This window comes from Nycticebus coucang, chromosome 9 (assembly GCF_027406575.1).
Source record: "Nycticebus coucang isolate mNycCou1 chromosome 9, mNycCou1.pri, whole genome shotgun sequence".
NCBI lineage: Eukaryota > Metazoa > Chordata > Mammalia > Primates > Lorisidae > Nycticebus > Nycticebus coucang.
The window spans coordinates 47,693,996-47,720,395 of record NC_069788.1 but is presented as its reverse complement, the minus strand read 5'-3'; the positions used below and the strand labels follow the sequence as shown (position 1 = coordinate 47,720,395).

Here is a 26,400-nt window from a genome sequence, read left to right as displayed (position 1 = left end):
AACACTAGAATTTTATTCTGTATTTTATTAATGAAATATTGTCCTACCTACCCCACCCTACAATAAAAATCTCATTCAGGTCCCCCATCCCTTTCTGTCCTTCCTCTTCCCCCACCAGCCCTGCACAAGTGCTCTAAGATTCCCACTGGCCATTCTGGAGTGTGTCCATTGGATAACAATGTGGAAACTACTCAGAGCCTTTGTGGAGAAAACAGAGGTGGCTGAGAGAGCTCCAAGAGGGGCTTATTTGAGGGCCTTGGCCACTTGCTCATAGGCTAGCTCGATTTCCTCATCATCTGGACAGGTGGAAGCGAATTCTTCCCGAGCATAGGCATTGCTCAAGTATCGATGCACTCCACGGAATGCCTCAGGGATGGTGAATCCCCGGTACTTCTTACACACCACCTGGGGGAGGAGAGAGGAGAGAGACCAACATGTTAGTCCCAGGGAAGCTACTGCCTTCTCTCCTATATGGTCTTTCCCTTCTCTCCTATATGACAAAATACAGCCTTCTTTTTTTTTTTTTTTTACTCTAAAGGCAGTCTTTTTATTTAAATATTGTATGATGAAAGACATACAAATATAAATACAGCCTTCTTGTCCAGGCATTCAATAAACTCTACTTTTCATGAATGGATGCTCTTAATTATAAAAAAAAAAAAAAAAGGAAAAAAAACTCTACCATCTGGCTTCATTCTTTTCCTACCAATTCTTATCTCCCACATGAATCATCATACTCAAATCCTCATAGTCTTACAACATCGAAATCCTGGTCACTGGCTCGGCGCCTGTGGCTCAAGCGGCTAAGGCGCCAGCCACATACACCTGAGCTGGTGGGTTCGAATCCAGCCCAGGCCCGCCAAACAACGACGGCTGCAACCAAAAAATAGCCGGGCGTTGTGGTGGGCGCCTGTAGTCCCAGCTACTTGGGAGGCTGAGGCAGGAGAATCTCTTGAGCCCAGGAGTTGGAGGTTGCTGTGAGCTGTAATGCCACTGCACTCTATCCAGGGCAACAGCTTGAGGCTCTGTCTCAAAAAAAAAAAAAAAATCCTGGTCATTAATAACCAGTCCCCTTGGCAGGGCAAGGTGGCTCACGCCTATAATCCCACCACTCTAGGAGGCTGAGTGAAGCAGGCTGATCGCCCAAGCTCAGGGTTTCCAGACCAGCCTGAGCTACAGTGAGACCCTGTCTCTGAAAATAGCTGGGCATTGTGGCAGGTGCCTGTAGTCCCAGCTACTTGGGAGGCTGAGGCAAGAGGATAGCTTGAGCCCAAAAGTTGGAGGTTGCTGTGAGCTATAATGCTAAGGTGCTCTACCAGGGCAACAAAGTGAGACTGTCTCCAAAAACAAACCATGATAACAACAACAACAAAATCCCCTTCCAGACCATCTTATTATATGGCACTACTTTTTCTTTTTTCTTCTTTTTTTTTTTTGAGACAGTCTCACTCTGTTGTCCAGGCTAGACTGCTGTGGCATCAGCCTAGCTCATGACACGATCTTAGTAGAGACAGAGTCTTGATCTTGTTCAGGCTGGTCTCAAACTCCTGAATTGAAGGGCTCCTTCTGCCTTTGTCTCCCAGAGTACTAGGATTACAGGTAAGCCACAGTGCCCAGCCTCCTCCTGATTTTTCTGGACATTGAGATATAATACACATACTGTTAAAATTCTCCTTTGACTCAGCGCCTATAGCTCAAGCGGCTAAGGTGCCAGCCACATACACCAGAGCTGTTGTGTTCGAATCCAGCCCGGGCCTGCCAAACAACAATGACAATTACAACCAAAAAATGGCCAGGCGTTGTGGCGGGCACCTGTACGCCCAGCTACTTGGGAGGCTGAGGCAAGAGAATTGCTTAAGCCCAGGAATTGGAGGTTGCTGTGGGCTGTGATGCCACGGCACTCTACCCAGGGTGACAGCTTAAGGCTCTGTCTCCAAAAAAATTCTTTTGAATTTCCACAGTGTCTTTGTCTCTGTTTTCCATTTGATTTTTGGTCATGTGTTCTTACTTAACTTTCATGAGAATGTTTTATCTGCTCAGATAACACTTTGTAAGGGCAAGTACATGTGTACCAACCATAGTACATCTTTGTGTCTTTCAAAGCCTAATATATACCATACAGTTACCTATCCATGAAATGAAGTGGTCTGAAAGGGGGCTGGTTACTAATAGCCAGGATTTCACTAAGTGAAGAGAGTGCTGAAGTTAGGGTTTTAGAAAGATGATTTCTGTGGGAGATAAGAATCAGTTGGGAGAGAAGCCAGGTGACGAAGGTTCTTGACTACTTAGACAAGGCTGGATGATATAGTTATGTGGTAGACTGACACTGGGGCCTGTTTTGCACAAACTAAAGCATAGCTTTGAGGCTATGACAAAAAAAGTGAACCAGGAGTTTTCATCTTCCACAAGAGGAAGTGAAGACTGAAGCTATAAAGAGAAAGCTTTGAGTTTAGGAAAAGCCTGTATTGTCTAATCTAGGGATTTGGCAGTAATATAGAGACAGGAAGAGCATTCCTCAAAGTAATACTGGGTGTGTTGCTCTCAGCCAGTCTGTTTGTCCTGTGTTTTGTTTCGTGGAATGTAATTCTCTCAAGTAGCAGTATAGCCAACAAAGACTGTAAGGACTGGAGTGGGGCCTGCCATTTGTAGAAATCTGTAGAAACCACCCTAAAGGGCGGCGCCTGTGGCTCAGTGAGCAGGGCGCCGGCCCCATATACCGAGGGTGGTGGGTTCAAACCTAGCCCCGGCCAAACTGCAACGAAAAAATAGCCAGGCGTTGTGGCAGGCACCTGTAGTCCCAGTTACTCAGGAGGCTGAGGCAGGAGAATCGCCTAAGCCCAGGAGTTGGAGGTTGCTGTGAGCCGTGTGACGCCACGGCACTCTACCGAAGGCAATAAAGTGAAACTCTGTCTCTACAAAAAAAAGAAACCACCCTAAAAAAGAAGTCACCTTTGCAGTGGTTATCATGGGAAGCCCTAGGGGGAGCTCCTTAAAGAGCTATTCCAGTGGGCATTCTCTCCTCCCACAACAACCACAGACCTGTACTATGTGGAGTTTTGGCAACAAGTTGCAGTCAGCCAGGGTGAGCTCATTGCCATCTAGAAACTTCCTCTGAGAGATGCCTTCATCTTCAGCACTGGTTTCATCTACTTCTTCTGGGAGGGGGGATGTCAAGTAATTATCTAAAACCTTCAGGGCTTTCAGGAGCCCCTTCTCCAGATCTGTATAAGGGAGGGAATTGGTTAGAACTTCAGGAGATCTAAATAGTCCAAGAAGCATAATATAGGTAACTAATGTAATTTTCTATATGTTATTCTAAACAACTTAAATTTAAAAAAACTCATTTATCCCATATCAACTCATGAAATAGGTATTACTATCCTCATTTTACAGATCCAGAATTGGATTTACAGAGAAGTTAAAGTCTCACAGATAGTTGGCTTTGTACTCAGGTAGTCTGCCTCTAGAGTCATTGTTTTTAAGCACAACCCTATTCTGCCAGAAAACAGGCCAGCAGCCAACTAATGTCCCCAGTAGGGCATAACAGACTAGGGAACAAATGAGAGAGGCTTCAAAGTCTCAGCCAACAAGAATACAGGGAAATATAGAGATAAAGCAAAAATGGTGGGGTTAGGGAAGGTTTCACAATATCTGTTCCATCTCCCTGACACCGAACTTCCAGGTACCCCTTATGCCTCAACCCCTGGATCTTTTCCTAGGACCTGGGCCTCTGACCCACAAGACTCACTGTCATTGAGTGCTGGATTTGAATTCTTGATGTAGGCAGAAAATTTGGCAAATATGTCCAGTCCTGCTGTGTTAGACTCAGGGTTCAGAGCTGCCAACTTGGGGTACCTGAAAGCCAATGGGAAAAACAAGGTAAGATACGTCTCTGGTAGAAGCCTCAGCTAGCTACTCCCTCCCCTTTCCCAGTGCCCCCATACCTGGGAGGGCACAGCACTGCCTCCAGAAATTCCTCAATCTTGTTGGTGTCTGTGTGTACTTCAGTGCCATACAGGAGGAATGGGAGCTGCCCTCCTGGGCATAGCTTCTGCACTGTCTCGGTCCTCCTAGAGAAGGGCCCAGGCATGAGGACAGGAAGAGGGGATCAGGGAAAATTAAAATGGGGGATTGCAGGGATGAGGGAAGAGAAAGGGACTCTAGGTGGAGGCAGAAAAAGAGACACAAGATGGAAGGACTAGGGTGAGGGAGTGTGCATATACACACATGTGTATACAAGGGATGTTTTGAGGAATAAAAGTGAGCCCACCTCTTGGTGTCAACGGTGGTGACGTTGAAGGTGACTCCCTTGAGCCAGAGCACCATGAACAGTCTCTGGGAGAAGGGGCAGTTCCCAATCTTGGCTCCATCACTGCCAGCCTGAAAAGCAACCCCCACTCCGACGTTAGGCCTGTTGTACCCCACCCAACCCCAGGCCATTCTCTACATTTCTACTCCCAGACCTGTATTTATTGCCTAGTCATGACACATACACCGTCTTCCACTAAAAGTTCCCCCTAGAACCAGATTCTCTATCCTTGGGCCTAGGGCAAATCAGGGTAGATCAATGGGAAAATTTTCTGCAAAAGCAGGTGTCTGGTTTCCCAGACACCAAGGACAGGTGAGATAGGAAGAGGGAACTTAGAGCCTCTGTACCCTAGAGAGGAAATGGTGTGGGACTTTGGCGAGGCCAGAGTTGTAAGGCTAGAGGCCTGGATTCCTGGGATCCTGAATAAAGTAGAACCTTGAAGACAGGAAAGATGAAGTTGAGGGTTTGGCTGTTGAGTGGGGAGTCAAGTCAAGGGGTCCCAAGTCTCACACAAGAGATGTGGAGGTCCCTGCAGAAGGGCTCTAATTAGCAAGTGATGACCTCATTCCCTCAGAGACACCTCCCCCTAAGCTGAGGGTGATTCATCTCTCTGTGTCTCTGGCCTCAGCAGCTTCCTTCCTGGCAAGGAAGTGGGGGCAGGGACCTCTGTGAGGCTGAGCCCTGGGCAGCTAACGCCCCCACCCCCCCACTGCTGGGGTCTCCCAGCATAAGTCTTCTGGCTCCAGATAATCCCCTCCACACAGGATACAGGCTGGATTCTCTGCTGCAAATCCTCACCCAGGGGTAAAAATAGCCCTGGAGGCGAGTCTGAGAGTGAGGTGGGACCACACCTAAGGCGAGGTCGACTTCACTCGGCCTGGGAAGAGGGAATGGCTGCCTAAGGAAACTGAGCAGAAAGGAGAGGGAGAGACAAGCAGGAACACACAAAGATGAGATGCACAAAACGAGGAAGGTGCAGAGAAAGGAGGCGGTAAAGCAGAGGGTGGGGAGAACCTGCGAACAGAGTCTCAGAGGAGAGGAGACTGAAGTGGGGAAGGAGGGGCACAGAGATGAGGTCCTAAGACCCGGAAAGATGGCAGCGCTGGTGGGGAGGGAAGCAGCCACTGGAATCAGGGAAGAGCCAGCAGATGCAGAGAAGGCTCCCACCTGCAGTTTTGATCCCCAAGTGCCATGGAACACCTCTCCTCATCCACACCCACAGACAGAAGAAAGAATTGGGGCAAATCTTCTCCGGATTCTGTAACTCCCAAATCCTGGGCGCCCTAACTCAGCTGTCCTTCTGATTTCTCCACCTAACCTTGTCGTGGTAGCTACTTCTAAACTTGCTTCCCCCAGTCCTGGGGACATTTGTTATCACCCTATCGCCTTTCCAGCCTGTTTCCTAAACTGCATTCCCACTCTTTCCTCTCTTTCCTTCCACCCCACCAATTCTTTCCAGCGTATTCCCTCCCACTCCCAGGCCTTCTTTAACACACCCAGTTCCTTGAAACCTCCCTGCCCCCCCCCCACACCTCCTCCACTACACCCCTCATGCTCTGATTTTAGGCCATATGCCCTAACTGCTGTTTCCTTCTGTCTCTCCCAAACCCTTCTGGGCTCCCACTGTCCCTTTCTCTCCCCTTCCTTCCATCAGCTCATCCTCTACCCCACCCCACCCCAACTCCTGAGAACTCTTTTTTTCTCCACCTTCCTTTCCTCTGGGCTGCTAAAAATGTGCACTTCTGTTAACTTTTCTGGGCAGATTCTAGAACTTTTATTTCTGCTTGCAACTTAATTGTCTTCCCTTCCCGACACCCCCCCAAGATTCCACGTGGGATTGGGGGTGGAGTCAAAAAAGGAAAGGATTGAGGAGTTAAGGCTGGAGCTGTCTTCCAGTAATTCGGATGGCCAAGGAGAGAGGTGTTCTTACCTTCACGAACAATTCGACCTGCGGTTGTTCTTCAGCCATGGTTGCGTCGAGGACCAGGAAGTGGCCGTCGCTGGGGGAACTGGGAGGGGCTGGGGACAGGGAAGGCGGGTCTCACAGTCAGGAATTGTCTCCCCTAGAGCTGGGGCTGTTCCTAGTTTAGTGCAACACAGCCGGATCAAATCCACTTGCTCCAGATACAGCCTTCCCACCACCCCAGAGCACCCACACCAGGTTCCTCCAGCTCTGTCCCCTGTTAGGTTGGAGCAAGGAGCCGCTGACTCACTGCCCCGCCCCGCCCTGAACCTGGGGAGGGGACTGGAGGGGGGCGGGGCTGGACGGTGTAGGGAGTGGGTCCATAGGGGAAGTCCTCGGGTCTCCCAGAGGAGCAAGGGATGGGGGAGTTAAGGGGAGGGAGTCCTGGGAGCCTGTTTGTTTCTCCCACCTCTTCTGAACACAAGAGTCTTCTTTGCCTCAGTTTCCCTGCTTCGTTAATCAGAGGACAACCCCACTCCACCCTCAGGCAAGAAAGTTGAAGATACAGACACGGCATCTTAGAATGGAAAGGTGATGGTTTAATCCTTCTGCATTCCCTCCCAACTCCAGTCCAAATTCTGGACTTGAAGGGCTGTGGTCTGGAAGAACTTGGAAATGGAAGGCTGGGTTTGGGGATAGAAAGTGGTGATAGTAGAGTTGGGAATGGGAAGGGAGACAACCATGTCTTGTGCTAGGGAAATAGAAAACTGACGGCAAGGGGCTTCCTCTTCAGGGAAAATCCGTTCCCTATAGCCTGGTCAGCTTTGTGCTTCCACTTCTGCTCCTCCCCACCCCATGCGGGGCCTCTTCCTGTGCCCCTTGGCCTCTTCTCACTGACAGGTTGCCTTGGAGATGAAGCAGAGGGTGGTATTATCAAGGCCCTAGGAGAGAGCAGATCCTGGGGTATGTGTATGAGTGTGGGGGTGGCGTGAGGGGCTTGATAGCTGGTTCTAACATGGAGATAAAGCAAAGATTAGACAAAATAGTTTGAGTGGAGTCCTTGGGGATACATAAATAATTAAGTAGAGTGGACAGAGGAAGAAGAGTAGCTCTCTCTCCTTACCCAGTAACCCTGCTTTTGGAGGTTCTGCCAAACAATTATGAGCTACTGAAAAATAGCCCAAGAATATGTCACTCAAATGAGACATTCTAGCATCCACTTCCCAAATTTCTTTCCTGTCTAACCATTTCTTCTCTTTGTCTCTTCAACACCTTCTGTCCAAAAGCAGACCGACAGTTGGAGAAAACCAGGATGGTGTGTAAGGGCATAGAAGCAAAACAAGGGCTTGAAACTTAGGGGCGGCGCCTGTGGCTCAGTGAGTAGGGCGCCGGCCCCATATGCCGAGGGTGGCGGGTTCAAACCCAGCCCCGGCCAAACTGCAACAAAAAAAATAGCCGGGCGTTGTGGCGGGCGCCTGTAGTCCCAGCTACTCGGGAGGCTGAGGCAAGAGAATCGCTTAAGCCCAGGAGTTGGAGGTTGCTGTGAGCTGTGTGACGCCACGGCACTCTACCCAAGGGCAATAAAGTGAGACTCTGTCTCTACAAAAAAAAAAAAAGAAACTTAAAGAAAGAGACTTGGGGGAGGAGTGGGGTGGAGTGACTGGATGTGCTGCTGGAAACCAGCAGTTGGTGGTTTCCTCTTGTGGTTCCTCTTCTAGGGTTTTCTCCTGCCTGGGGGAAGGTTTGTTCCTCTCCACACAGAGGGAATATGTTGTGTTTGCTCCCTTGAACTGTAACGTCCTATAGAGATATGGAATGACTCCATGAGTGCATGTGTGAATCCTGTCCATGACGACCATTAAAATCTACACACAGACATGATGACTGACATACAAAAAAAAAATCTACACACAGGACCCCTTCCTACTGAGGGGAGGGGATCAAAGAAGTTCTACTCCCTAGGCTTCTCTCCTGTTCCAACTGGTTCGTGTCCACCAGAGGATATCTGCACCAAAGAGGTCACCCTTCTGAGAGAAGCCTCAGGTCAACAGGGCCAGTTTGAGGCTTAAACAGATTTGATAGCCTCTCCCCTACCTCTCTTTTCTCTCCGACAGCTTTGTAGCTAAAGCTGCCTTAATCGTCGATATTGACTTTGGCTGGCTGGCATGGCTTACTCACAGGGTATCTTGCCTTAACTTCCCAGATGACAGGCAACGCTGCCCTTTCCTAGAACCATCCAGCAGTGCCTCATAGATCTGAGGCTCTTCATCAGAGGTTTCTCTCCCATCTTACTTCCTTGTCCCTTCTTTTCTCTTATTTCAGTATCTCCCCTTTCCTTTTCACTCCCTCCCCTTCCTGGGCTTGGTAAACCAGTCCCTAATCTCTTCACACCCTAGATTGGAAGGTGTGTCCCTCTCTGACACTCCCCAGAGCTGTCATCAGCCTTCTCCAGGTTTCCATAGCTCCATTGCTCAATAATTTGCCAGGGATAACCATTAACCCAGCCCTTGACTCTGTTCCCCCGCCTTTCAGGCTGGAGGGAATTTTCCAATCACTGGTCAGCACAGCCAGGTCATCTCACCTCCACCATCTTTCCTAATTTCTTGGGAAGGAGGAATCTCCTCATCTCAGGATGCCAAAAACAAACTGGGGTCACCCTCGGGACAGTGCTGTGGCATCATAGCTCACAGCAACCTCAAACTCGGGCCATTCTCTTGCCTCAGCCTCCCAAGCAGCCGGGATTACAGGCGCCTGCCAAAACATCCTGCTATTTTTTGTTGTTGTTGCTGTTACAGTTATTTTAGTGGGCCTGGGCTAGGTTTGAACTGGCTACCTTCGGTGTATGTGGCTGGCGCCGTAACCACTGTGCCACGAGTGCCAAGCCCTTTTAAAGGATTTTTAAAAACTGTTTATTTCTTTCTCCCTCACAATCTCCTCTCCCACCCCCCAACACACATATACACACAAATAAACTTTAGTGGAGCATTGCTTTGAATCTAGCCCCTGACCCAGAGTAGGGACTAAATATTAGCAAATAGTTGCTGAATATATGCATCATACCCGTTGTGTATGTGTGTATAGAGACATGGGCATGTCCCCATAGGGGTGTAGATGATGTTCTAATCAGATCTATTTCTCTCTGCTAGAATTTGGTGTAATTCAAATGTTTCCACCTCAACTTGAGGGTGGAAATAATGCTTTAGCCCCTGTAATCCTTTGTGGGAGTGGTCATACACTGCACCCAGGAAACAGGCAAAGAAGGTCTGAGACAGGAGTCCGGATTATTTCCGCTTATTTATTTAAAACACTCACGTAGCTCTCAATTTGTTTGCCAGGCACTATTCTAAAGTCTTTATAAATATTAACTCAGAGGGCAAAAATATTAGAGTTGTTGTTGGAATGGTTTGAATTAACGTTGTTTATTTCCACTCTCCAGAAAAAAAAATAGTGCCTCCGGCCCTTTAAGGTTGTCTACGTTCCCATAACCACCCTCAACGACCCCAGACTCTTTCCCCAGCTGGGACTCTGAACTGCGGTTCTGACCTTCCGGCCTGCTCCCAAGCAACAACAGAGGGCGGGAAGTTTAAATGTTCCGGACCCGCCCCCAGTGCGAATTGGCCAATCAATGCCCAAACTTTTCTGCTACAGCAGTCCGCTCCTCCCTCTTGCCAGGTTGGATCCCTAGGCGGGATCCGGGCATCTCCGACCAATAGCCGCTAAGAGGGCGGGCCGTGTGCGCGCGCACCTCGCGCAGGGGCTGGATAGTCTTGCCCGCCCACCTGTGGTGGTTGTTCTGCGGGAGGTTTCGCTCACTTCGCGACCCAGTTGACAGAAAAAGCGGGAAAACGCCACGAATTGGTGGCACCTGGAGGAGGAGGGAATCCGGAGCTTGAGACTGTGGCCATGGAGTTGTGATTGCCATAGGCAGTGAGATTAGACGTGCACAGGTCGCCCACAGAGCCCTCAGACCGCCTTCCAAAGCATAACCTCGGTGTGACAGAAATGAGGGTGGGGCATGTGGAGTTTCCCACGATCTCACTTTAGTGAGAACTGACCGCTCAAAATGCCCCCATCCCTGTCGCCACAGCTCTCCACGCCCCTGTCAGCCTGCGCCTCGCCCTCTCGCGGAAGGTCTCAATGGGTTTGCATTCTGCGCGCCGCCCTACCCCAGCCTCCTGGTGGGTTAAATGTCACTTCTGAACCTCCTTCACTTTCTGCATCCTCAGAGCCCCATGGCCTCCTTAGGAGCGACCCCCGGCGGGACGCCCTCTGCCAGCTTCCGCAGCCCGGGCCCCAACCCCCTGTCCCGCCCCAGTGAGGCCGAGGAGGAGGAGGTCGATGACGACGACCAGGAGGTGGCCCAGGTTTCTCCGGGGCGCGGGAGCTCCAGTGGGGAGAGCAGGGAGTTGATAGGAAGGTCAGGATAAAGGGGGGTTGGGAAGAGTCAGGCGAGTCTCTTAGCTTTGCTGAGGGTGGGTTCCACAGTTAATAAGAGGTGATGAAGCCTGTCCCAGAGATTTGATAAAATGATTAACATTGACGTTCGCGCGCACCGTAGTGCATTTGGTTGTCTCTATTCCCTACCATTCACAGAACAAAAGTGCAATATTTAAAATCTTTCACAATCTTCCATTAATGTTCCTTTCAACATTTACTATAGTATAGTAAATGACACTATCAAAACTTCCCTTAGCCTGACCCTAGATGTGCCAATTTACTCAAGTTGCTCCTACCATCAGAATACCTTTGCCAAATCTCTGCATGGTAAAATCCACCTGCTAATGATCAGATGGTACAAACTGTGGAAATAAAAACAACAAAATGGGAGGATAACATGACAAGGATAGCAATACCGTATACTTATGAGTGATTCAAATATTAGTTTCCTTTCTTCCTCACTGGACAGATACATCTGTGTGTGCTGTGGAATTCAGGACACTTAGGCATTGCCTACTATGACACTAGTGACTCCACCATCCACTTCATGCCAGATGCTCCAGACCATGAAAGCCTCAAGCTTCTCCAGAGAGGTGGGGATATGAATTTCCCTATTCTCTGGGGTTGGAAGTGTGTTTCACTCATATGTTCTTACCTGACTGTCTTAGTCCATTTTGGGGTGCTATAAGGAAATACCTGAGGCTGGGTAATATATGAAGAAAAAAAAATTTATTTGGCTCACAATGCTGAATGACTAGAAGTTGAAGATTGGGCATCTGCATCTAAAGAGAGTCTCAGGCTGCTTCTACTCATAGGAGAAGGGTAGCACTGCAGAGATCATAGAGTAAAAAAGGGAAGCAAGAGAGGAAGGTGTTACTAGGTTTTTTTTTTTTTTTTTATACAACCACCTCTCCCAGGAATTAATAAAGTGAGAACATAGACACACCTTCAAGGAGGATATTAACCTATTCTTGAAAAATCTACCCTCATCATAGCTCATAGTGACTTGATCATAGCTCACTGTAACCTAAAAACTGGGCACAAGTGATCCTCCTACCTCGGTCTCCCAAATACCTGGGACTATAGATGTGTGCCACCACACCTGGCTAATTCAAAACATTTTTTTGTGGAGATGGGATCCTGTTATGTTACCCAGGCTAGTCTCATACTGGCCTATGGCAATTCTTTTGCCTTGGCTTCCCAAAGTGCTGGAACCACAGGCATGAGCCACCACATGTGACCTTACTTTTCTAAATCTCATCCCTAACTCCCACCTATGTTCCCATTGTACAAACCACTTCCTATCTTTAGAGAGAGGAAATAAGTTTTAGAGGGGAAAGGAGTAGCAAGAGGAGGGTAATGGGTTTTCTCTTAGTCAAAGATAAAGATCCTTTAATTCAGGTGGTCTCTGTTCTCCTCCCAAGTTATGGATGAAATCAACCCCCAGTCCATTGTTACAAGTGCCAAACAGGATGAGGATATGACTCGGTTTTTGGGGAAGCTTGGTAAGAACTGGGATAGGGAAGAAAGAGGGAAAATGGGGAAGGAATGTTCCAGGAGGCTATAGCTGGGTGAGAGGGAGGGTCAGACTGAGACAGGAGGAATGAGACATATAGAATAATGGCCCTTTCTTTGCCTCCCCCACAGCATCCCAGGAAGACAGAGAGCCTAAGAGACCTGAAATCATATTTTTGCCAAGTGTGGATTTTGGTATCTCCTTTCTTTTGCTTTGCACAACCACTCATCTCAGTGTTTCAACCTTTTCTCCTAACTCCGCTCCCATCATCAGAAATCTTCCCTCAGCCTTTTCTCTCCTAAACGTTATGCTCTCTCTGCCCTATGACCAGTGTCCCCAAGATCTCTCCTGCTTCCTACCCTTTAATAATATGTGGCTTATTGTGAAGCCTCTGCTTAGGCATGTCTGGGGATTAGGCTGTCCTCCAAGAAGGAATTGTGATACTTTTTGGAAGGTTTGATGGTTGGAATTTTCCCCATCAAGCCAAAGCCGTATCACACACATTCACACACACCAAAAAAAGAAAGAAAGAAAAAGAAAAGGTCAGCTTGGTGCCCATAGTACAGTGGTTATGGCGCCAGCCACACATACCCTGAAGGTGGTGGGTTTGAACCCGGCCAGCTAACCAACAATGACTACTGTAACAAAAAATAGCTGGGTGGTATGGCGGGTGCCTGTAGTCCCAGCTACTTGGGAGGCTGAGGCAAGATAATTGGTTGAGCCCAAAAGTTTGAGGTTGCTGTGAGCTGTAACTCCACAGCACTCTACTGAGAGCAACATAGTGAGACTGTGTCTCAAAAAAAAAGTAAAGGTCTGGGCGGCGCCTGTGGCTCAAGGAGTAGGGCGCCGGTCCCATATGCCGGAGGTGGTGGGTTCAAACCTGTCCCCAGCCAAAAAAAAAAAAGTAAAGGTCTGTCTTAGGGATCCTAATGATTCATAATGTACTTCCATACATGTACACTTCCCAAGTTAACAGTAAGGACAGGGAGTGTTTTATCTAATTAGATGTTGGAACAGTGTTATAAGTTTCTCTATTAATACAATTTTTTTTTTGCAGTTTTTGGCCGGGGCTGGGTTTGACCTGCCACCTTCGGCGTATGGGGCCAGCACCCTACTCAGTTGAGCCACAGGCACCACCCTTAATACGATTTTTTTTTGACAAAAATCCCAATTCCAGACAGATATCTTATTCCCCTGAACCACTTATCTTTCTCAGGTTGTGCTGTCAGCCAAATATCTTCATATAATATGTGAAATAAAAAGAAAATTAGAGGGCGGTGCCTGTGGCTCAAGGAGTAGGGCGCCGGTCCCATATGCCGGAGGTGGCAGGTTTAAACCCAGCCCCAGCCAAAAAAACTTGGCTCTTACTTTATCTTTCCATTAACTGCCTGTTTGAGCTTGGGCAGGTTACATCATCTCTCTTGCTTCTACTGTCCCATTCTTTTTTTTTTTTTTTTTGTGGTTTTTGGCCGGGGCTGGGTTTGAACCTGCCACCTCCGGCATATGGGACCGGTGCCCTACTCCTTGAGCCACAGGCGCCACCCTACTGTCCCATTCTTAAAATGGGGTAAAAAATTGGCTACAAGACCTTTCCCTCTCCTTACCTCCTTCAAATAGGTCTGGAGATAAGCAAGCAGCGACTCCTTTCTGGAAACTACTCCTTCATCCCAGACTCCATGACTGCCACTGAGAAAATTCTCTTCCTCTCCTCCATTATTCCCTTTGACTGCCTCCTTACAGTGAGATGGGTCCTGGGGGAGAAGGGCTGGGAGGTGGCAGGTTGGGAAAACATGTAAGAATCCCAGTCCTAGGGTTGAGTTCTGGGGGTGGGGGTGGGGGTGGGGAACTGGCTCAGCCCTGGAAAATATTCTTTCCCCTGGTGTTATGTAGCCTCCAGGACATTAAAATTGACCCCAACTTCACTGCTGATCCTCTTCCAGGTTCGAGCACTTGGAGGGCTGCTCAAGTTCCTTAGTCGAAGAAGAATTGGAGTTGAACTGGAAGACTATAATGTCAGCGTCCCCATCCTGGGGTTTAAGAAATTCGTATTGTAGGTGTCTACCCTAACCTCAATCAAAGTAAGGTGGGATTGGGAGGACTGAAAAATAAGATGGGGATTAGGGGGCAGTGGGCAGTGACCCAGTGGGCAAACAGGAGAGGACAAACAGGAGAATCTGAGAGGATGTGGACCCCTGGGGAGAGGATTGGGACAATACTCAGGAATTTAGGGTGGGAGGAAAAGGAGGTGGAGCTTTGGAATTAACTTAGACCCCTCAGACCCCAGTCACTTTCCTGCTTATTTTCTGTCCTCAGGACCAATCTGGTGAGCATAGATCAAGACACTTACAGGTAAGAAGGTGGAGACAGGCTGCCACCTCTGGGGAAGGAGACAGATTAAGTTTAAATCTCTAATAATCCTAATGAAGCTCTAGTTTCCCTAATCCTGGAGCTAGTAAGACCTCTCTCTCTAAGGAAAGGGGACAGGAGGGGTGGTGAGGAGAAGACAGGAGGAAAAACACAAAGGTATCACGTTTTCTTTTCTTTTCTTTTCTTAGTCTCACTATGTTGCCCTTGATAGTGTGCTATGACATCACAACTCACAGGAACCTCAAACTCTTGGGCTTAAGCGATTCTCTTGCCTCAGCCTCCCAAGTAGCTGGGACTACAGGCAACTGCCACAATGCCTGGCTTTTTGTTGTTGTTGCAGTTGTCATTGTTATTTAGCTGGCCTGGGCTGTGTTCAAACCCTCCAGCCTGGGTGTATGTGGCTGGCGCCCTATCCACTGAGCTATGGGCATGCCACCTTTTTCTTTTCTTTTTTTTTTTTTTTTTTCAGAGTCTCACTGTTGCTCTTGGTAGAGTGCTGTGGGATCATAGCTGACAGCAACCTCAAACTTCTGGTTTCAAGCAATCCTGCCTCAGCCTCCCGAGTAGCTAGTACTATAGGTGTCAACCATGATGCCCAGCTAATTTTTCTGTTTTTAGTAGAGAGGGGGATCTTTCTTGCTCAGGCCTGAGCTCAAGTGATCCATCTATCTCTGTCTCCCAGAGTGCTAGGATTACAGGTGTGAGTCACCAGCCCAGCCTCACCTTCCTTTTCTAAAGGGAGAAACTGAAGCACAAAAAAGTTAGAGATAAACCTGACATCAAGACTTGATCTCATGAGGCCAGGCTCGGTGACTCACGCCTATAATCCTAGCACTCTGGGAGGCTGAGGCAGGTGGATTGCCTGAGCTCAGCAGTTGGAGACCAGCCTGAGCCAGAGCAGGACCTCGTCCCTAAAAATAGCCTGGCGTTGTGGTGGGCACCTGTAATCCCAGCTACTTAGGAGGCTGAGGCAAGAGAATCACTTGAGCCCAGGAGTTTGAGGTTGCAAAAAAAAAAAAGACTTGATCTTAGGCTGGGTGTGGTGTCTCATGCCTATAATCCTACTACTGTGGGAGGCCAAGGCAGGTGGTTTGCCTGACCTCAGGAGTTCGAGACCAGCCTGAGCCAGAGGGAGACCTTGTCTCTTAAAAAAAAAAAAAAAAGATAACTGGGTGTTAGGCACCTGTAGTCCCAGCTACTTGAGAGGCTGAGGCAACAGGATCACTTAAGCCCAAGAGTTTGAGGTTGATGTGAGCTATGATGCCATGGCACTTTATCCAGGTGACAAAGTGCAATGCTATCTCAATAACAAACAAAAACACTTGATCTCAGGAGGATATCTCCAGCTCCATCCCATTTTCTCAATCCTCAGTTCCAAGTATCCACATTGTTCCACTGTGCTTATCTCAATACCCTGATCTATTTTATTTCTCCCTGGCAGTGTTCTACAGATTTTTAAGAGTGAGTCTCACCCTTCCGTGTACAAAGTAGCCAGTGGACTGAAGGAGGGGCTCAGCCTGTTTGGTAAGTATGGCCCAGGCCTCATCCCACACTACAAAAACCTTCCAGAAAAGAAGTTGGTTCCAAAGATGTGTCCCAGCTCCTCTCCTGCCATTTCGTACCTACTACCAGATGTCTCTTCCACTCCAATCCAGCTTTCTTTTATTTACTTACTTATTTATGTATTTATTTTTTATACATTACAGGGAGGGGGGGGAGGAAAAAGAAGGGAAGGAAGGACCAATCCAACTTTCTTGTCCTCTTTGTACCCTCTCTGAATTTGAGCATCTCCCTACTCTGTAGCTAGGTAGTGAGTGGTGTTTGCATATCATTTGTTCCTTTGCCAGTTTTGTGTTCCTTCTCTGGGTTTGTATGAATATTTCTACTACTTTGGCACTGTTAGGGACTTGGGGAGGCCCTGTGTATAAAGGAGAGCTATGCAACTGTATAACTGCCTGCATTTGATTTTCATAGGCTTTATCAGTTGTCTGGCTTTAGAGTGTGTCAGGGACATCACTCTAAGTATCCACATAGTTTCACTGTGCTTATCTAAGTGAATTGTGTCCAAGTTTTATGTATCCGTGTTGAGCTCTTTGTGAAATCTTTTTTTTTTTTTCTGAGACAGTCTCACTTTGTCACCCTCGGTAGAGTGCCATAGTGTCATAGCTTACAGCAACCTCAAACTCTTGGGCTCAAGCAATTCTCTTGCCTCAGCCTCCCAAGTAGCTGGGCCTCTAGGCATCTGCCACAATGCCTAACTATTTTTAAAGACAGGGTCTTGCTCTTGCTCAGGCTGTTCTTGAACCCATGAACTCAGGCAATCCACCCATTTCAGCCTCCCAGAGTGCTAGCATTACAGGGGTGAGCCACTGCGCCTGGCCCACTCTTTGTGAAATCTTAACTAGTCTTGCTTTGTGTATTTTCCTGGATGAAGTGTCCCCCATCTCCTTGTACAGTAATCCTGGCTCAGATTTGTGACCAGGCACCAGCTTTGGCTGCCAGTATGTCCTGTATCTGGGCTTCCTAGGCCAGCCTGCCCTATACCAGCACCTCTGACCTGGATGCCTCAACTTAGACACATGCACACATTCCATCCCTGCTTCTACCCCTCACAGGAATCCTCAACAGATGCCACAGTAAGTGGGGAGAGAAGCTGCTCAGGTGAGTGGATCACACTTACATGGCACACACTAATGCAGGAGTTCCAGGTGCACATTACATACTAATGCCTACTAATAGCAGTATTCAGATTACTACAACTAGTAGTAGTAAAACAACTGCCCAGGCTAAATGCATTTACTCCTTACAACAGCCTCATGTGTTAGCTGGTATTATTCTCATTTTTTGTAGTCAGCACAGATACACGTATACCTATAGATGATACACAGACTTGCACACATAAAGCAGCAGAAACACAGCCATAAAATGCTAATGTAACGCAGTAATACTTATTATTAAAAAAACACTTCAAATTTCTCTAATGACTCTCAGATTTGTGTCTCTAATATGTGGAATATTAATTACATGTCATTGCCCGCTATACTTTTTACAGGCAGCTCAAACTTAGAGCATCCAAACTGATACCCACCAGTCATGTTCCTGTGTTCCCTGTTCATGTTAATGGCACTGCTGGCAGTAAGCCTCTCAAGCTGTGAACTTTGGAGCGATGCTTCTCTCTCAACTCCCTTATTCAATTATTCACTAAGGCTTATTGATTGCATTCCAAAATGTCTCTCCCTGCCATCCTTTTCTCTCTCTTTCCACTCCTAATTCTGGCTATCATCATTTAACCTGGAGTATTGCATTTGCCTTCAAATTGGTCTCTCTGCCTCTAATCTCTTTTTTTCTGATCCATACTTCATTCTAAAATACGTGTCATTCCAAAATAGAGATCTAAGCACATCACTCCACTTGTTTTTTTTTTTTTTTGAGACGGAGCCTCAAGCTGTCACTCTGGGTAGAGTGCTGTGACATCACAGCTCACAGTAATCTCCAACTCCTGGGCTCAAGCAATTCTCCTGCCTCCACCTCCCAAGTAGCTGGGATTACAGGCGCCTGCCATAACACCCAGCTATTTTTTGGTTGCAGCCATTGTTGTTTGGCGGGCCGGGGCTGGATTCGAACCCGCCAGCTCAGGTGTATGTGGCTGGCGCCTTAGCCTCTTGAGCCACAGGCGCCAAGCCCATCACTCCACTTTTTAAAAATACCTTAAGTAGAAACAAAATAACCAACTTCAGGAGGATTCCTCATTACCTTCAGGATGAAGATTAGCATCTTCTGGCTTGGCGCCCATAGTTCAGTGGTTAGGGCACCGGCTACATATACTGAGATTGGTGGGTTCGAACCCAGCCCAGACCTTCTAAACAACAGTGACAACTACAAAAAAAAAAAAATAGCCAGGCATTGTGTCAGGCGCTTGTAGTCCCAGCTACTTGGGAGGCTGAGGCAAGGGAATCGATTAAGCCCAAGAGTTTGAGGTTGCTGTGAGCTGTGATGCTTCGGACATCTACTGAGGGTGACATAGTGAGACTTTGTCTCAAAAAAAAAAAAAAAAAGAAAAAGATTAGCATCTTTAGCAGAATGATGCTTAGGATCCCTGCCATTCACCCCAATTTTAATTTTCAAGCTCACCTTCCCAAGCTCCTTTTAAGTCATTTCCTATTGAATCTACCCCATATTCCAGTCATTTAGGGCCACTTGCCATTATGGAAACACATCATGCCTGTGTTTATACTGTTTCCTCTGTAAAGTCTTTCCCCTGTTCACCTTTCAAAAGTTTACATCCTCTTCAAGGTGCCACCCAACTATCACCTTTTTGGTGAAGCTTTCATAGGTATCTGTAAGGAGATCAACATGTACCTTCCTTGTGCTCAGATAGTGCTTGTTTTATGTTTTTCTAATTGCACTGTCACATAGGTTAGAATTAGCAGTCAGTGAATCTGCTTTCCTCTGTAGCTGTGCACTCTGTCTAGTGGCCATTCCTTATTACTTCAGTGCCTGATACATGGTCTTGTACATAATAGTGCTCAGTGAGTACACACAGTATGTGAGTGCAATCAAATGGGTCACATCATCTCTAAACTCGAATGGAACCGTTTGCCAGCCTACAGGTACACAACACCTTCCTTACCTCCCCTGCCCTGTGATATATATCTTTTAGGGGTTAATTCAGGATAATCTTTGAGGTCATCCCCAGGTAATTAGTGGGATAATTTAATTACCCACACATTCTCCAGTGCAGATCCCTAATCTCAGGGATGGAAGAAAGGAATTCTCAGTGAAAAGTGCTTATTAAAGGTCAGGGAGGAGGGCACATTCCCCACATGGGATCTAGTAGGGCATTAACCTGAATGATGAACTAAGGACCCCACTGGCCTAAAGCTGGACAGGGTACCAACAAGGTAACTGAATGTCACGGTATGCTCTAAAGAGCACAGTTCTAGCAGTCTGAAGACCTGAGTTTAAGACTCAGCTATAATTTGTTTTTGTTTTGTTTTTGAGACAGAGTCTCACTGTGTTGCCCTCTGTAGAGTGATGGGGAGTCACAGCTCACAGCAACTTCGAACTCTTGGGCTTAAGCAATTCTTTTGCCTCAGCCTCCCAAGTAACTGGGATTACAAGCATCCGCCACAAAACCAGGCTATTGAGCTATAATTTTTACTATCAGATGACTTTGAACAAGTTCCTTATCCTTTAACAGCCTCATTTCCTCAGCTGTAGAATTAGGCTTGACTGAGGTCTCCTGGCACTAGAGTCAGACGTACATAGGTGTTTCATGTAGAAGTCTGCTTAGTGAGGCTCATGTGCTCTTCAAAGTGGGGATGAATATTCATGGACTGCTAAGGCTGAAGCCCTTAATGGCCAAGGAGTGGAAGTACCTAAATCCACCCTAAAGCCATCTGGGGCTCCACTTCATTCTAATCTGATGTATTCTAACACATTGGCTTTTTTTGGGGGGGGGGTAAGGTCTCACTCTGCTGCCCAGCTAGATAGTGCAGTGGCATCCTCATAGCTCAATGCAACCTCAAACTCCTGGGCTCAAGCCATCCTTCTGCCTCACCCTCCTGAGTAGCTGGGACCACAAGTGTGAGCCCACGTGCCCAGCTGATTTTTTTTTTTTTTTTTTACTTTTTGTAGGTCTTTTTGTGTGTGTGTGAGATAGAGTCTCACTTTATCACCCTGGGTAGAGTGATATGGTGTCAGAGCTCACAGCAACCTCAAAGTCTTGGGCTAAAGCAAGTCTCATGCCTCAGCTTTCCAAGTAGCTGGGACTACAGGTGGCTGCCACAATGCCTGGCTATTTAAAGAGACAGGGTCTCACTCTTGCTCAGGTTGATCTCAAACTCCTGAGCTCAGGAAATCCACCTGGCTTGGCCTCCCAGAGTTCTGGGATTACAGGCATGAGCCACTGTGCCTGGCTATTGCAGAATTTTTGTAGAGACAAGTTCTCGCTATTGCCCAGGCTGGTCTCGAAATCCTGGCCTCAAATGATCCTCCTGCCTCAGCCACCCAAAGTGCTGGGTCTGCAGGCATGAGCCACCATGCCCAGAACATACTGGCTCTTATATAAAATGGTTGCTTGTTTTGTTTTTTTTTTGGAGACAGTCTCATTATGTCACACTCGGTAGAGTGCAGTGAGGTCATAGCTCACAGCAACCTCCAACTCTTGGGCTTAAGCAATTCTCTTGCCTCAGTCTCGCCAAACGCCCGACAATTTTTTTGTTGCATTTCTGTTTTTAGCTGGCTTGGGCCAGGTTCAAACCCACCAGCCTCAGTGTATGTGGCTGGCGCCGTAACCACTGTGCTACGGGCTCCGAGCCATGGTTGCTTGTTCTTATATAGGAAAGAATCTGTAGGCTCAGAAGTCCTTATATATGTAGAGTCTCACATTCTTTTATTTATTTATTTATTTATTTATTTTGAGGGAGAGAGAGTTTCACTTTGTCACCCTTGGTAGAGTGCCATGCATCATAGCTCACAGCAACCTCCCACTCTTGGGTTCAAGCAATTTTCTTGCCTCAGCCTTCCGAGTAGCTGGGACTACAGGTGCCCACCTCAATTCCCAGCTATTTTTAGACTCAGGGTCTTGCTCTGGCTCAGGCTGGTCTTCAACCTGTGAGCTCAGGCAATCCACTGGCCTCAGCCTCCCAGAGTGCTAGGAATATGGGTGTGAGCCACCTCGTCTGGTCTTGAGTCTCAAATTCTTTGTAGCCATAGGAGGTAGGAATATCCAGAATTAGACAAACATAGATGAGACATGATTATTATATACTAATTTATTTAATTTTTTTGTTTGTTTTGAGACAGAGTCTCATTATGTTGCCCTTGGTAGAGTGCCATGTCGTCACAGCTCACAGCAACCTCAAACTCTTGGGCTTAAGCCAGCGGTTCTCAACCTGTAGGTCGCAACCCTTTTGTAACAATGAAAATACATCACAGTATTAGAAAGGTTGAGAACCACTGGCTCAAGTGATTCTCTTGCCCAGCTATTTTTTGTTGTTGTTGTTGTCACTGTTATTTAGCAGGCCCAGGCCAGGTTCGAACCCGACAGCCCCGGTACATGTGGCTGGCGTCCTAACCACTGAGCTATGGGTGCAGAGCCTACTAATTTAATTTATTAAGAAATACCTCTAACACACTAAAAGAGGTTTCTTTTTGAGACAGAGTCTCACTATGTTGCCCTGAGTAGGGTGCTGTGGCATCACTCACAGCAACCTCAAATTCTTGGGTTTAAGCGATCCTCTTGCCTCAGTCTCCCAAGTAGCTGGGACCACAGGCTCCCGCCACAATGCCCTGCTTTTTTTTTTTTTTGGTTGTAGTTGTCATTGTTGTTTGACAGGCCTGGACTGGATTTGAACCTGCCAGCTCCGGTGCATGTGGCTGGCGCCCTAGCCGCTGAGCTATAGGCACCAAGCCTACACTAAAAGATATTAATGGTTGGGCGGCGCCTGTGGCTCAGTGAGTAGGGCGCCGGCCCCATATACCGAGGGTAGCGGGTTCAAACCCGGCCTCAGCCAAACTGCAACCAAAAAATAGCTGGGCATTGTGGCGGGCTCCTGTAGTCCCAGCTGCTCGGGAGGCTGAGACAAGAGAATCGCGTAAGCCCAAAAGCTGGAGGTTGCTGTGAGCCATGTGACATCATGGCACTCTACCGACGGCGGTAAAATGAGACTGTGTCTCTACAAAAAAAAGATATTAATGGTTAGGCGTGGTGGCTCATGCCTATAATCCTAGCACTCTGCGATGCCAAGGCTGGTAGATTGCTTGAGCTCAGGAGTTTAAGACCTGTCCGACCCAGAATGAGACCCCAGTCTCTACTAAAAATAGAAGAATTAGATGGGCATGGTAGCACATACCTTCAGTCCCAGCTACTCAGGAGGCTGTGGCAAAGGGGATAGCTTAAGCCTAGGAGTTTGAGTTTGTTGTGAGTTAGGTAAGATGCCAGGGCACTCTATCCTGAGGCAACATAAGTGAGATTTTGTCTAAAAGGAAAAAGAGATTAATAATAATATATAAATCCTGTATATCCACTGGCCAACTTAAGAATAAGATGTTGTTGAAGCCCCTTAATGTCCCCCCTTAATCCATTTTTCTCTGCAGGATGACCATTATGAATTAAAGGCTTGATTCAGAGCCTGTAGCTTAGTGGTTAGGGCGCTGGCCACATACACTGGGGCTGGTAGGTTCGAACCTGGCCCAGGCCTGCTACTGTAGACAACTACAACAACAAAAAAATAGCTAGGCCTTGTGGCAGGCGCCTGTGGTCCCAGCTACTTGGAAAGCTGAGGCAAGAGAATCTCTTAAGCCCAAGAGTCGGAGGTTGCTATGAGCTGTGACGCCACAGCAGTCTACCAAGGGCAACATAGTAAGCCTCTGTCTCAAAAAAAAAAAAAAAGAATTAAAGGCTTATCATTCCACATAGGGCAGTTACGTGCTTTCATAGAAAGAGCACAAAAAGACAAATCCCTGTCCTATTTCCCAGAGACACTTTCTTTTTTTTTTTTTTTTTTTTGTAGAGACAGAGTCTCACTATACCGCCCTCAGGTAGAGTGCCGCGGCATCACACGGCTCACAGCAACCTCCAAATCTTGGGCTTACGGGATTCTCTTGCCTCAGCCTCCCAAGCAGCTGGGACTACAGGCGCCCGCCACAACGCCCGGCTATTTTTTGTTGCAGTTTGGCTGGGGCTGGGTTTGAACCCGCCACCCTCAGCATATGGGGCCGGTGCGCTACTCACTGAGCCACAGGCGCCGCCCCCCAGAGACACTTTCTTTTCTTTTTTTTTTTGAGACAGAGCCTCAAGTGTGGCATCACAGCTTACAGCAACCTCCAATTCCTGGGCTCAAGTGATTCTCCTGCCTCCGCCTCCCAAGTAGCTGGGACTATAGGCGCCCACTATAACGCCTGGCTGTTTTTTGGTTGTAGCATCATTGTTGTTTGGCGGGCCCAGGCTGGATTTGAACCTGCCATCTCAGGTGTATGTGGCTGGCGCCTTAGCCACTTAAGCCACAGGCACCGAGCCTCCCAAAGGCACTTTCAAAGCTAAATACAGACATACAAACGCATACTGACTCACCCTGTCCTACTCAGCTAGAGAGCTGCAGCACTGGCATACAAATATCTCAACACACTGCTCTTCCTCTAAAATATTGACAAGTTCCATCACGTACTCACATGGAATGACACATGGTCTAATCCATCAAAACCATGATGTACACACACAATCATGCTCTAAAATCCAGAGATTTTCAGTAGACTATACATAAACACACCCACACAGGACACTGCTTCATCAGTATGTTCCTCTATCATGTCTTGGATACATATTGCCACAATCCCTAGGGACCTGCAAACACATTTAGGTAAATTGAGATCAAGACCATGATGAGAACAGATGTAATTTGTAGTACCCCTACCTCAACTCTCACTTCCAGGCTATGGTTTACACGTCCAACTCAGGACCTAGGGGAACTCAATTCCCGTCTGGATGTCATTCAGTTTTTTCTACTGCCTCAGAATTTGGACATGGCTCAGATGTTACATCGGCTGCTTGGTCATATCAAGAATGTGCCTGTAAGCCCAGGATGGGGAGCAAGGAGGTGGGGGAGGAGGTTGAGGGGCCCATATTGGGCATTGAACTGGGTTTCTGAGTGGCATTACAGTGCAGGAGGGAAAACAGTGGCTGTCATCTTGTCTGACTGTAGCTGATTCTGAAACGCATGAAGTTGTCCCACACCAAGGTCAACGACTGGCAGGTTCTCTACAAGGTAAGGCCGCCCTTCTTGGATTCCAGACGTCCAAAGCCCATCAGCCTGTGTTCCAGACCCTCTGAACTCTGGACATTTTGTCTAACTTTATTCCCATCACTTTCTAAAAACTTTGTATTATAGAAACTGTCAAAAACATTTAGAGAGAATAATATAGTCAGTCCCCACGCATCTTCAATATTTTGTCTCATACCAATCTTGTTTCTTCTATATCTTCTCCTTCTTTCCCCTTCTTGGATTATTTTGAAATAAAATTCCAGTCATTCTATTATTTTATCCACAAATATTTTGGTATGATTCCTCAAAGAAATTATTTTTTAGAAGAATGACAATACCGTTATCTTACCTAAAAATATGATTCTTTAATATCATCAAATACCTGATACTTAAATTTCTAATCATCTCTTACATGGTTTTCTTCATTATAGTTCCTTTAATTAGGATCCACATACAGTCAACATCTAGCAATGAATGGGATGATGGCTCTTTAGTCTTCTTTAAGCTGGGGGTTCCTTCTTTATCTCACCTCCCTCATTCTCTCTTTTTTTCTTCCCTTTGCAAGTTATGTGTCAAAGAACCTATTTTATTATTTGTCCCATAATGTTTCCCTTAGCCTGGATTTTGCTGTTTATATTACCCAGGTGTTTTTGACATATTTCTTTCTCTTATATAACTTCTGTAAATTAGTAGATATAGAAGCATGACTAGGTTCAAGTTTTTTTCAATATTGTTTCATAATAGAGGAAAATAATGTCTGATATGTCTATCCCTCTTTTGGTGATGTTAGCAGCTTTTGATGTTTAATACCTAAATCTATTAATTCTTTAGGGACTGTAAAGTAGTGTTATTCTAAATCTGTTATTCCTTCTTCATTTATTGGCCAGAAATTTCAGAAAAGATAAACTTCCTCTCATGTATGTTTACTGACTAGTGTTAAAATTTATACAGAAATATAGAAAATTGTTTGATTTTTTTCCTTCATTTTTATTTACCACTGTCAATATAGTAAATTAGTTTCCTACAATCCTCCGAGGTAGCCAGTGAGTTTTTTGGTTACTGTTGTAGTTGTTTTAGTACCATTATGAACTTACGGATTTACACATATGTTTCAGTCCACTGCATTTTATATCTTTTTAAATTTTTTTTGCATTTTATATCTTTACATGTGTTAAAATCATTCCATCTCTGGCAAATGGGAGCCTCTTCATACTTGTTTCTAAGTCTTTTAAACATGACCCCAGGGCGGCACCTCTGGCTCAGTGGGTAGGGGGCTGACCTCATATACCAAGGGTGGCAGGTTCAAACCCGGCCCCAGCCAAATTGCAACAAAAAAAAGCCAGGCGTTGAAGCGGGTGCCTGTAGTCCCAGCTACTCTGGAGGCTGAGGCAAGAAAATCACCTAAGCCCAAGAGTTGGAGGTTGCTGTGAGCTATGTGACACCATGCCACTCTACGGAGGGTGATAAAGTGAGACTCTGTCTCTAAAAAAAAAAACAAGTGTGTCAAACACTCTGTGAAGCTAGTGAATGATGCCCCATGTACACAGCTATGATTTAATAAAAAAAAAAAAAGAGGCGGCACCTGTGGCTCAAGGAGTAGGGTGCCGGTCCCATATGCCAGAGGTGGCGGGTTCAAACCTAGCCCCGGCCAAAAACCAAAAAAAAAAAAAGAATAAAAAACACATGACCACAGTAGACTTTATTTATTATTTATTATTATTATTATTTTGAGATAGAGTTTCACTGTGTTGCCCTCGGTAGAGTGCTGTGGGATCACAGCTTACAGCAACCTCAAACTCTTGGGAGCAAGCGATTCTCTTGCCTCAGCCTCCCGAGTAGCTGGGACTACAGGCACCTGCCACAACAACCGGCTATTTTTTTGTTGCAGTTGTTTAGCTGGCCTGAACCGGGTTCAAACTTGCCACCTCGGTCACTGTTTGTTTGTTTTTTGTAGAGACAGTTTCGCTTTATCATCCACGGTAGAGTGCTGTGGCATCACACAGATCACAGCAACCTCCAACTCCTGGGCTTAGGTGATTCCCTTGCCTCAGCCTCCTGAGTAGCTGGAACTACAGGTGCCTGCCACAATGCCTAGCTATTTTTT

General features: G+C 46.8%; 2 protein-coding genes across 7 annotated transcripts in view; one reads left to right on the top strand and one right to left on the bottom strand.

The window, feature by feature from the left end:
* Positions 1–10: 10 nt before the first annotated feature.
* On the bottom strand, positions 11–6,533 carry CLIC1 (chloride intracellular channel 1). Its single transcript, XM_053601395.1, has 6 exons — positions 6,240–6,533; positions 4,271–4,380; positions 3,945–4,070; positions 3,749–3,855; positions 3,040–3,221; positions 11–405 (listed from the first exon to the last, which is right to left on the bottom strand). Exons 1-6 carry the CDS (start codon positions 6,276–6,278, stop codon positions 244–246), a joined length of 726 nt encoding a protein of 241 aa, XP_053457370.1. The 5' UTR covers positions 6,279–6,533; the 3' UTR covers positions 11–243.
* Positions 6,534–6,661: 128 nt separating this feature from the next.
* Positions 6,662–26,400, top strand: part of MSH5 (mutS homolog 5) — a 30,917-nt gene continuing 11,178 nt past the window's right edge. For 2 of the 6 annotated variants that reach the window (XM_053601385.1, XM_053601383.1), the window contains exons 1-12: positions 9,579–10,353; positions 10,439–10,576; positions 11,119–11,242; positions 12,074–12,154; positions 12,297–12,359; positions 13,783–13,904; positions 14,106–14,215; positions 14,479–14,514; positions 15,974–16,056; positions 17,148–17,193; positions 23,967–24,105; positions 24,237–24,299. In XM_053601385.1, coding sequence (XP_053457360.1) covers positions 10,276–10,353; positions 10,439–10,576; positions 11,119–11,242; positions 12,074–12,154; positions 12,297–12,359; positions 13,783–13,904; positions 14,106–14,215; positions 14,479–14,514; positions 15,974–16,056; positions 17,148–17,193; positions 23,967–24,105; positions 24,237–24,299 — 1,083 coding nt within the window. In that variant the 5' untranslated portion in view covers positions 9,579–10,275. Of the gene's footprint in view, positions 6,804–9,578; positions 10,354–10,438; positions 10,577–11,118; positions 11,243–12,073; positions 12,155–12,296; positions 12,360–13,782; positions 13,905–14,105; positions 14,216–14,478; positions 14,515–15,973; positions 16,057–17,147; positions 17,194–23,966; positions 24,106–24,236; positions 24,300–26,400 lie in introns of those variants that run through there. The other 4 variants (XM_053601386.1, XM_053601387.1, XM_053601388.1 and 1 more) reach the window with 4 other exon arrangements.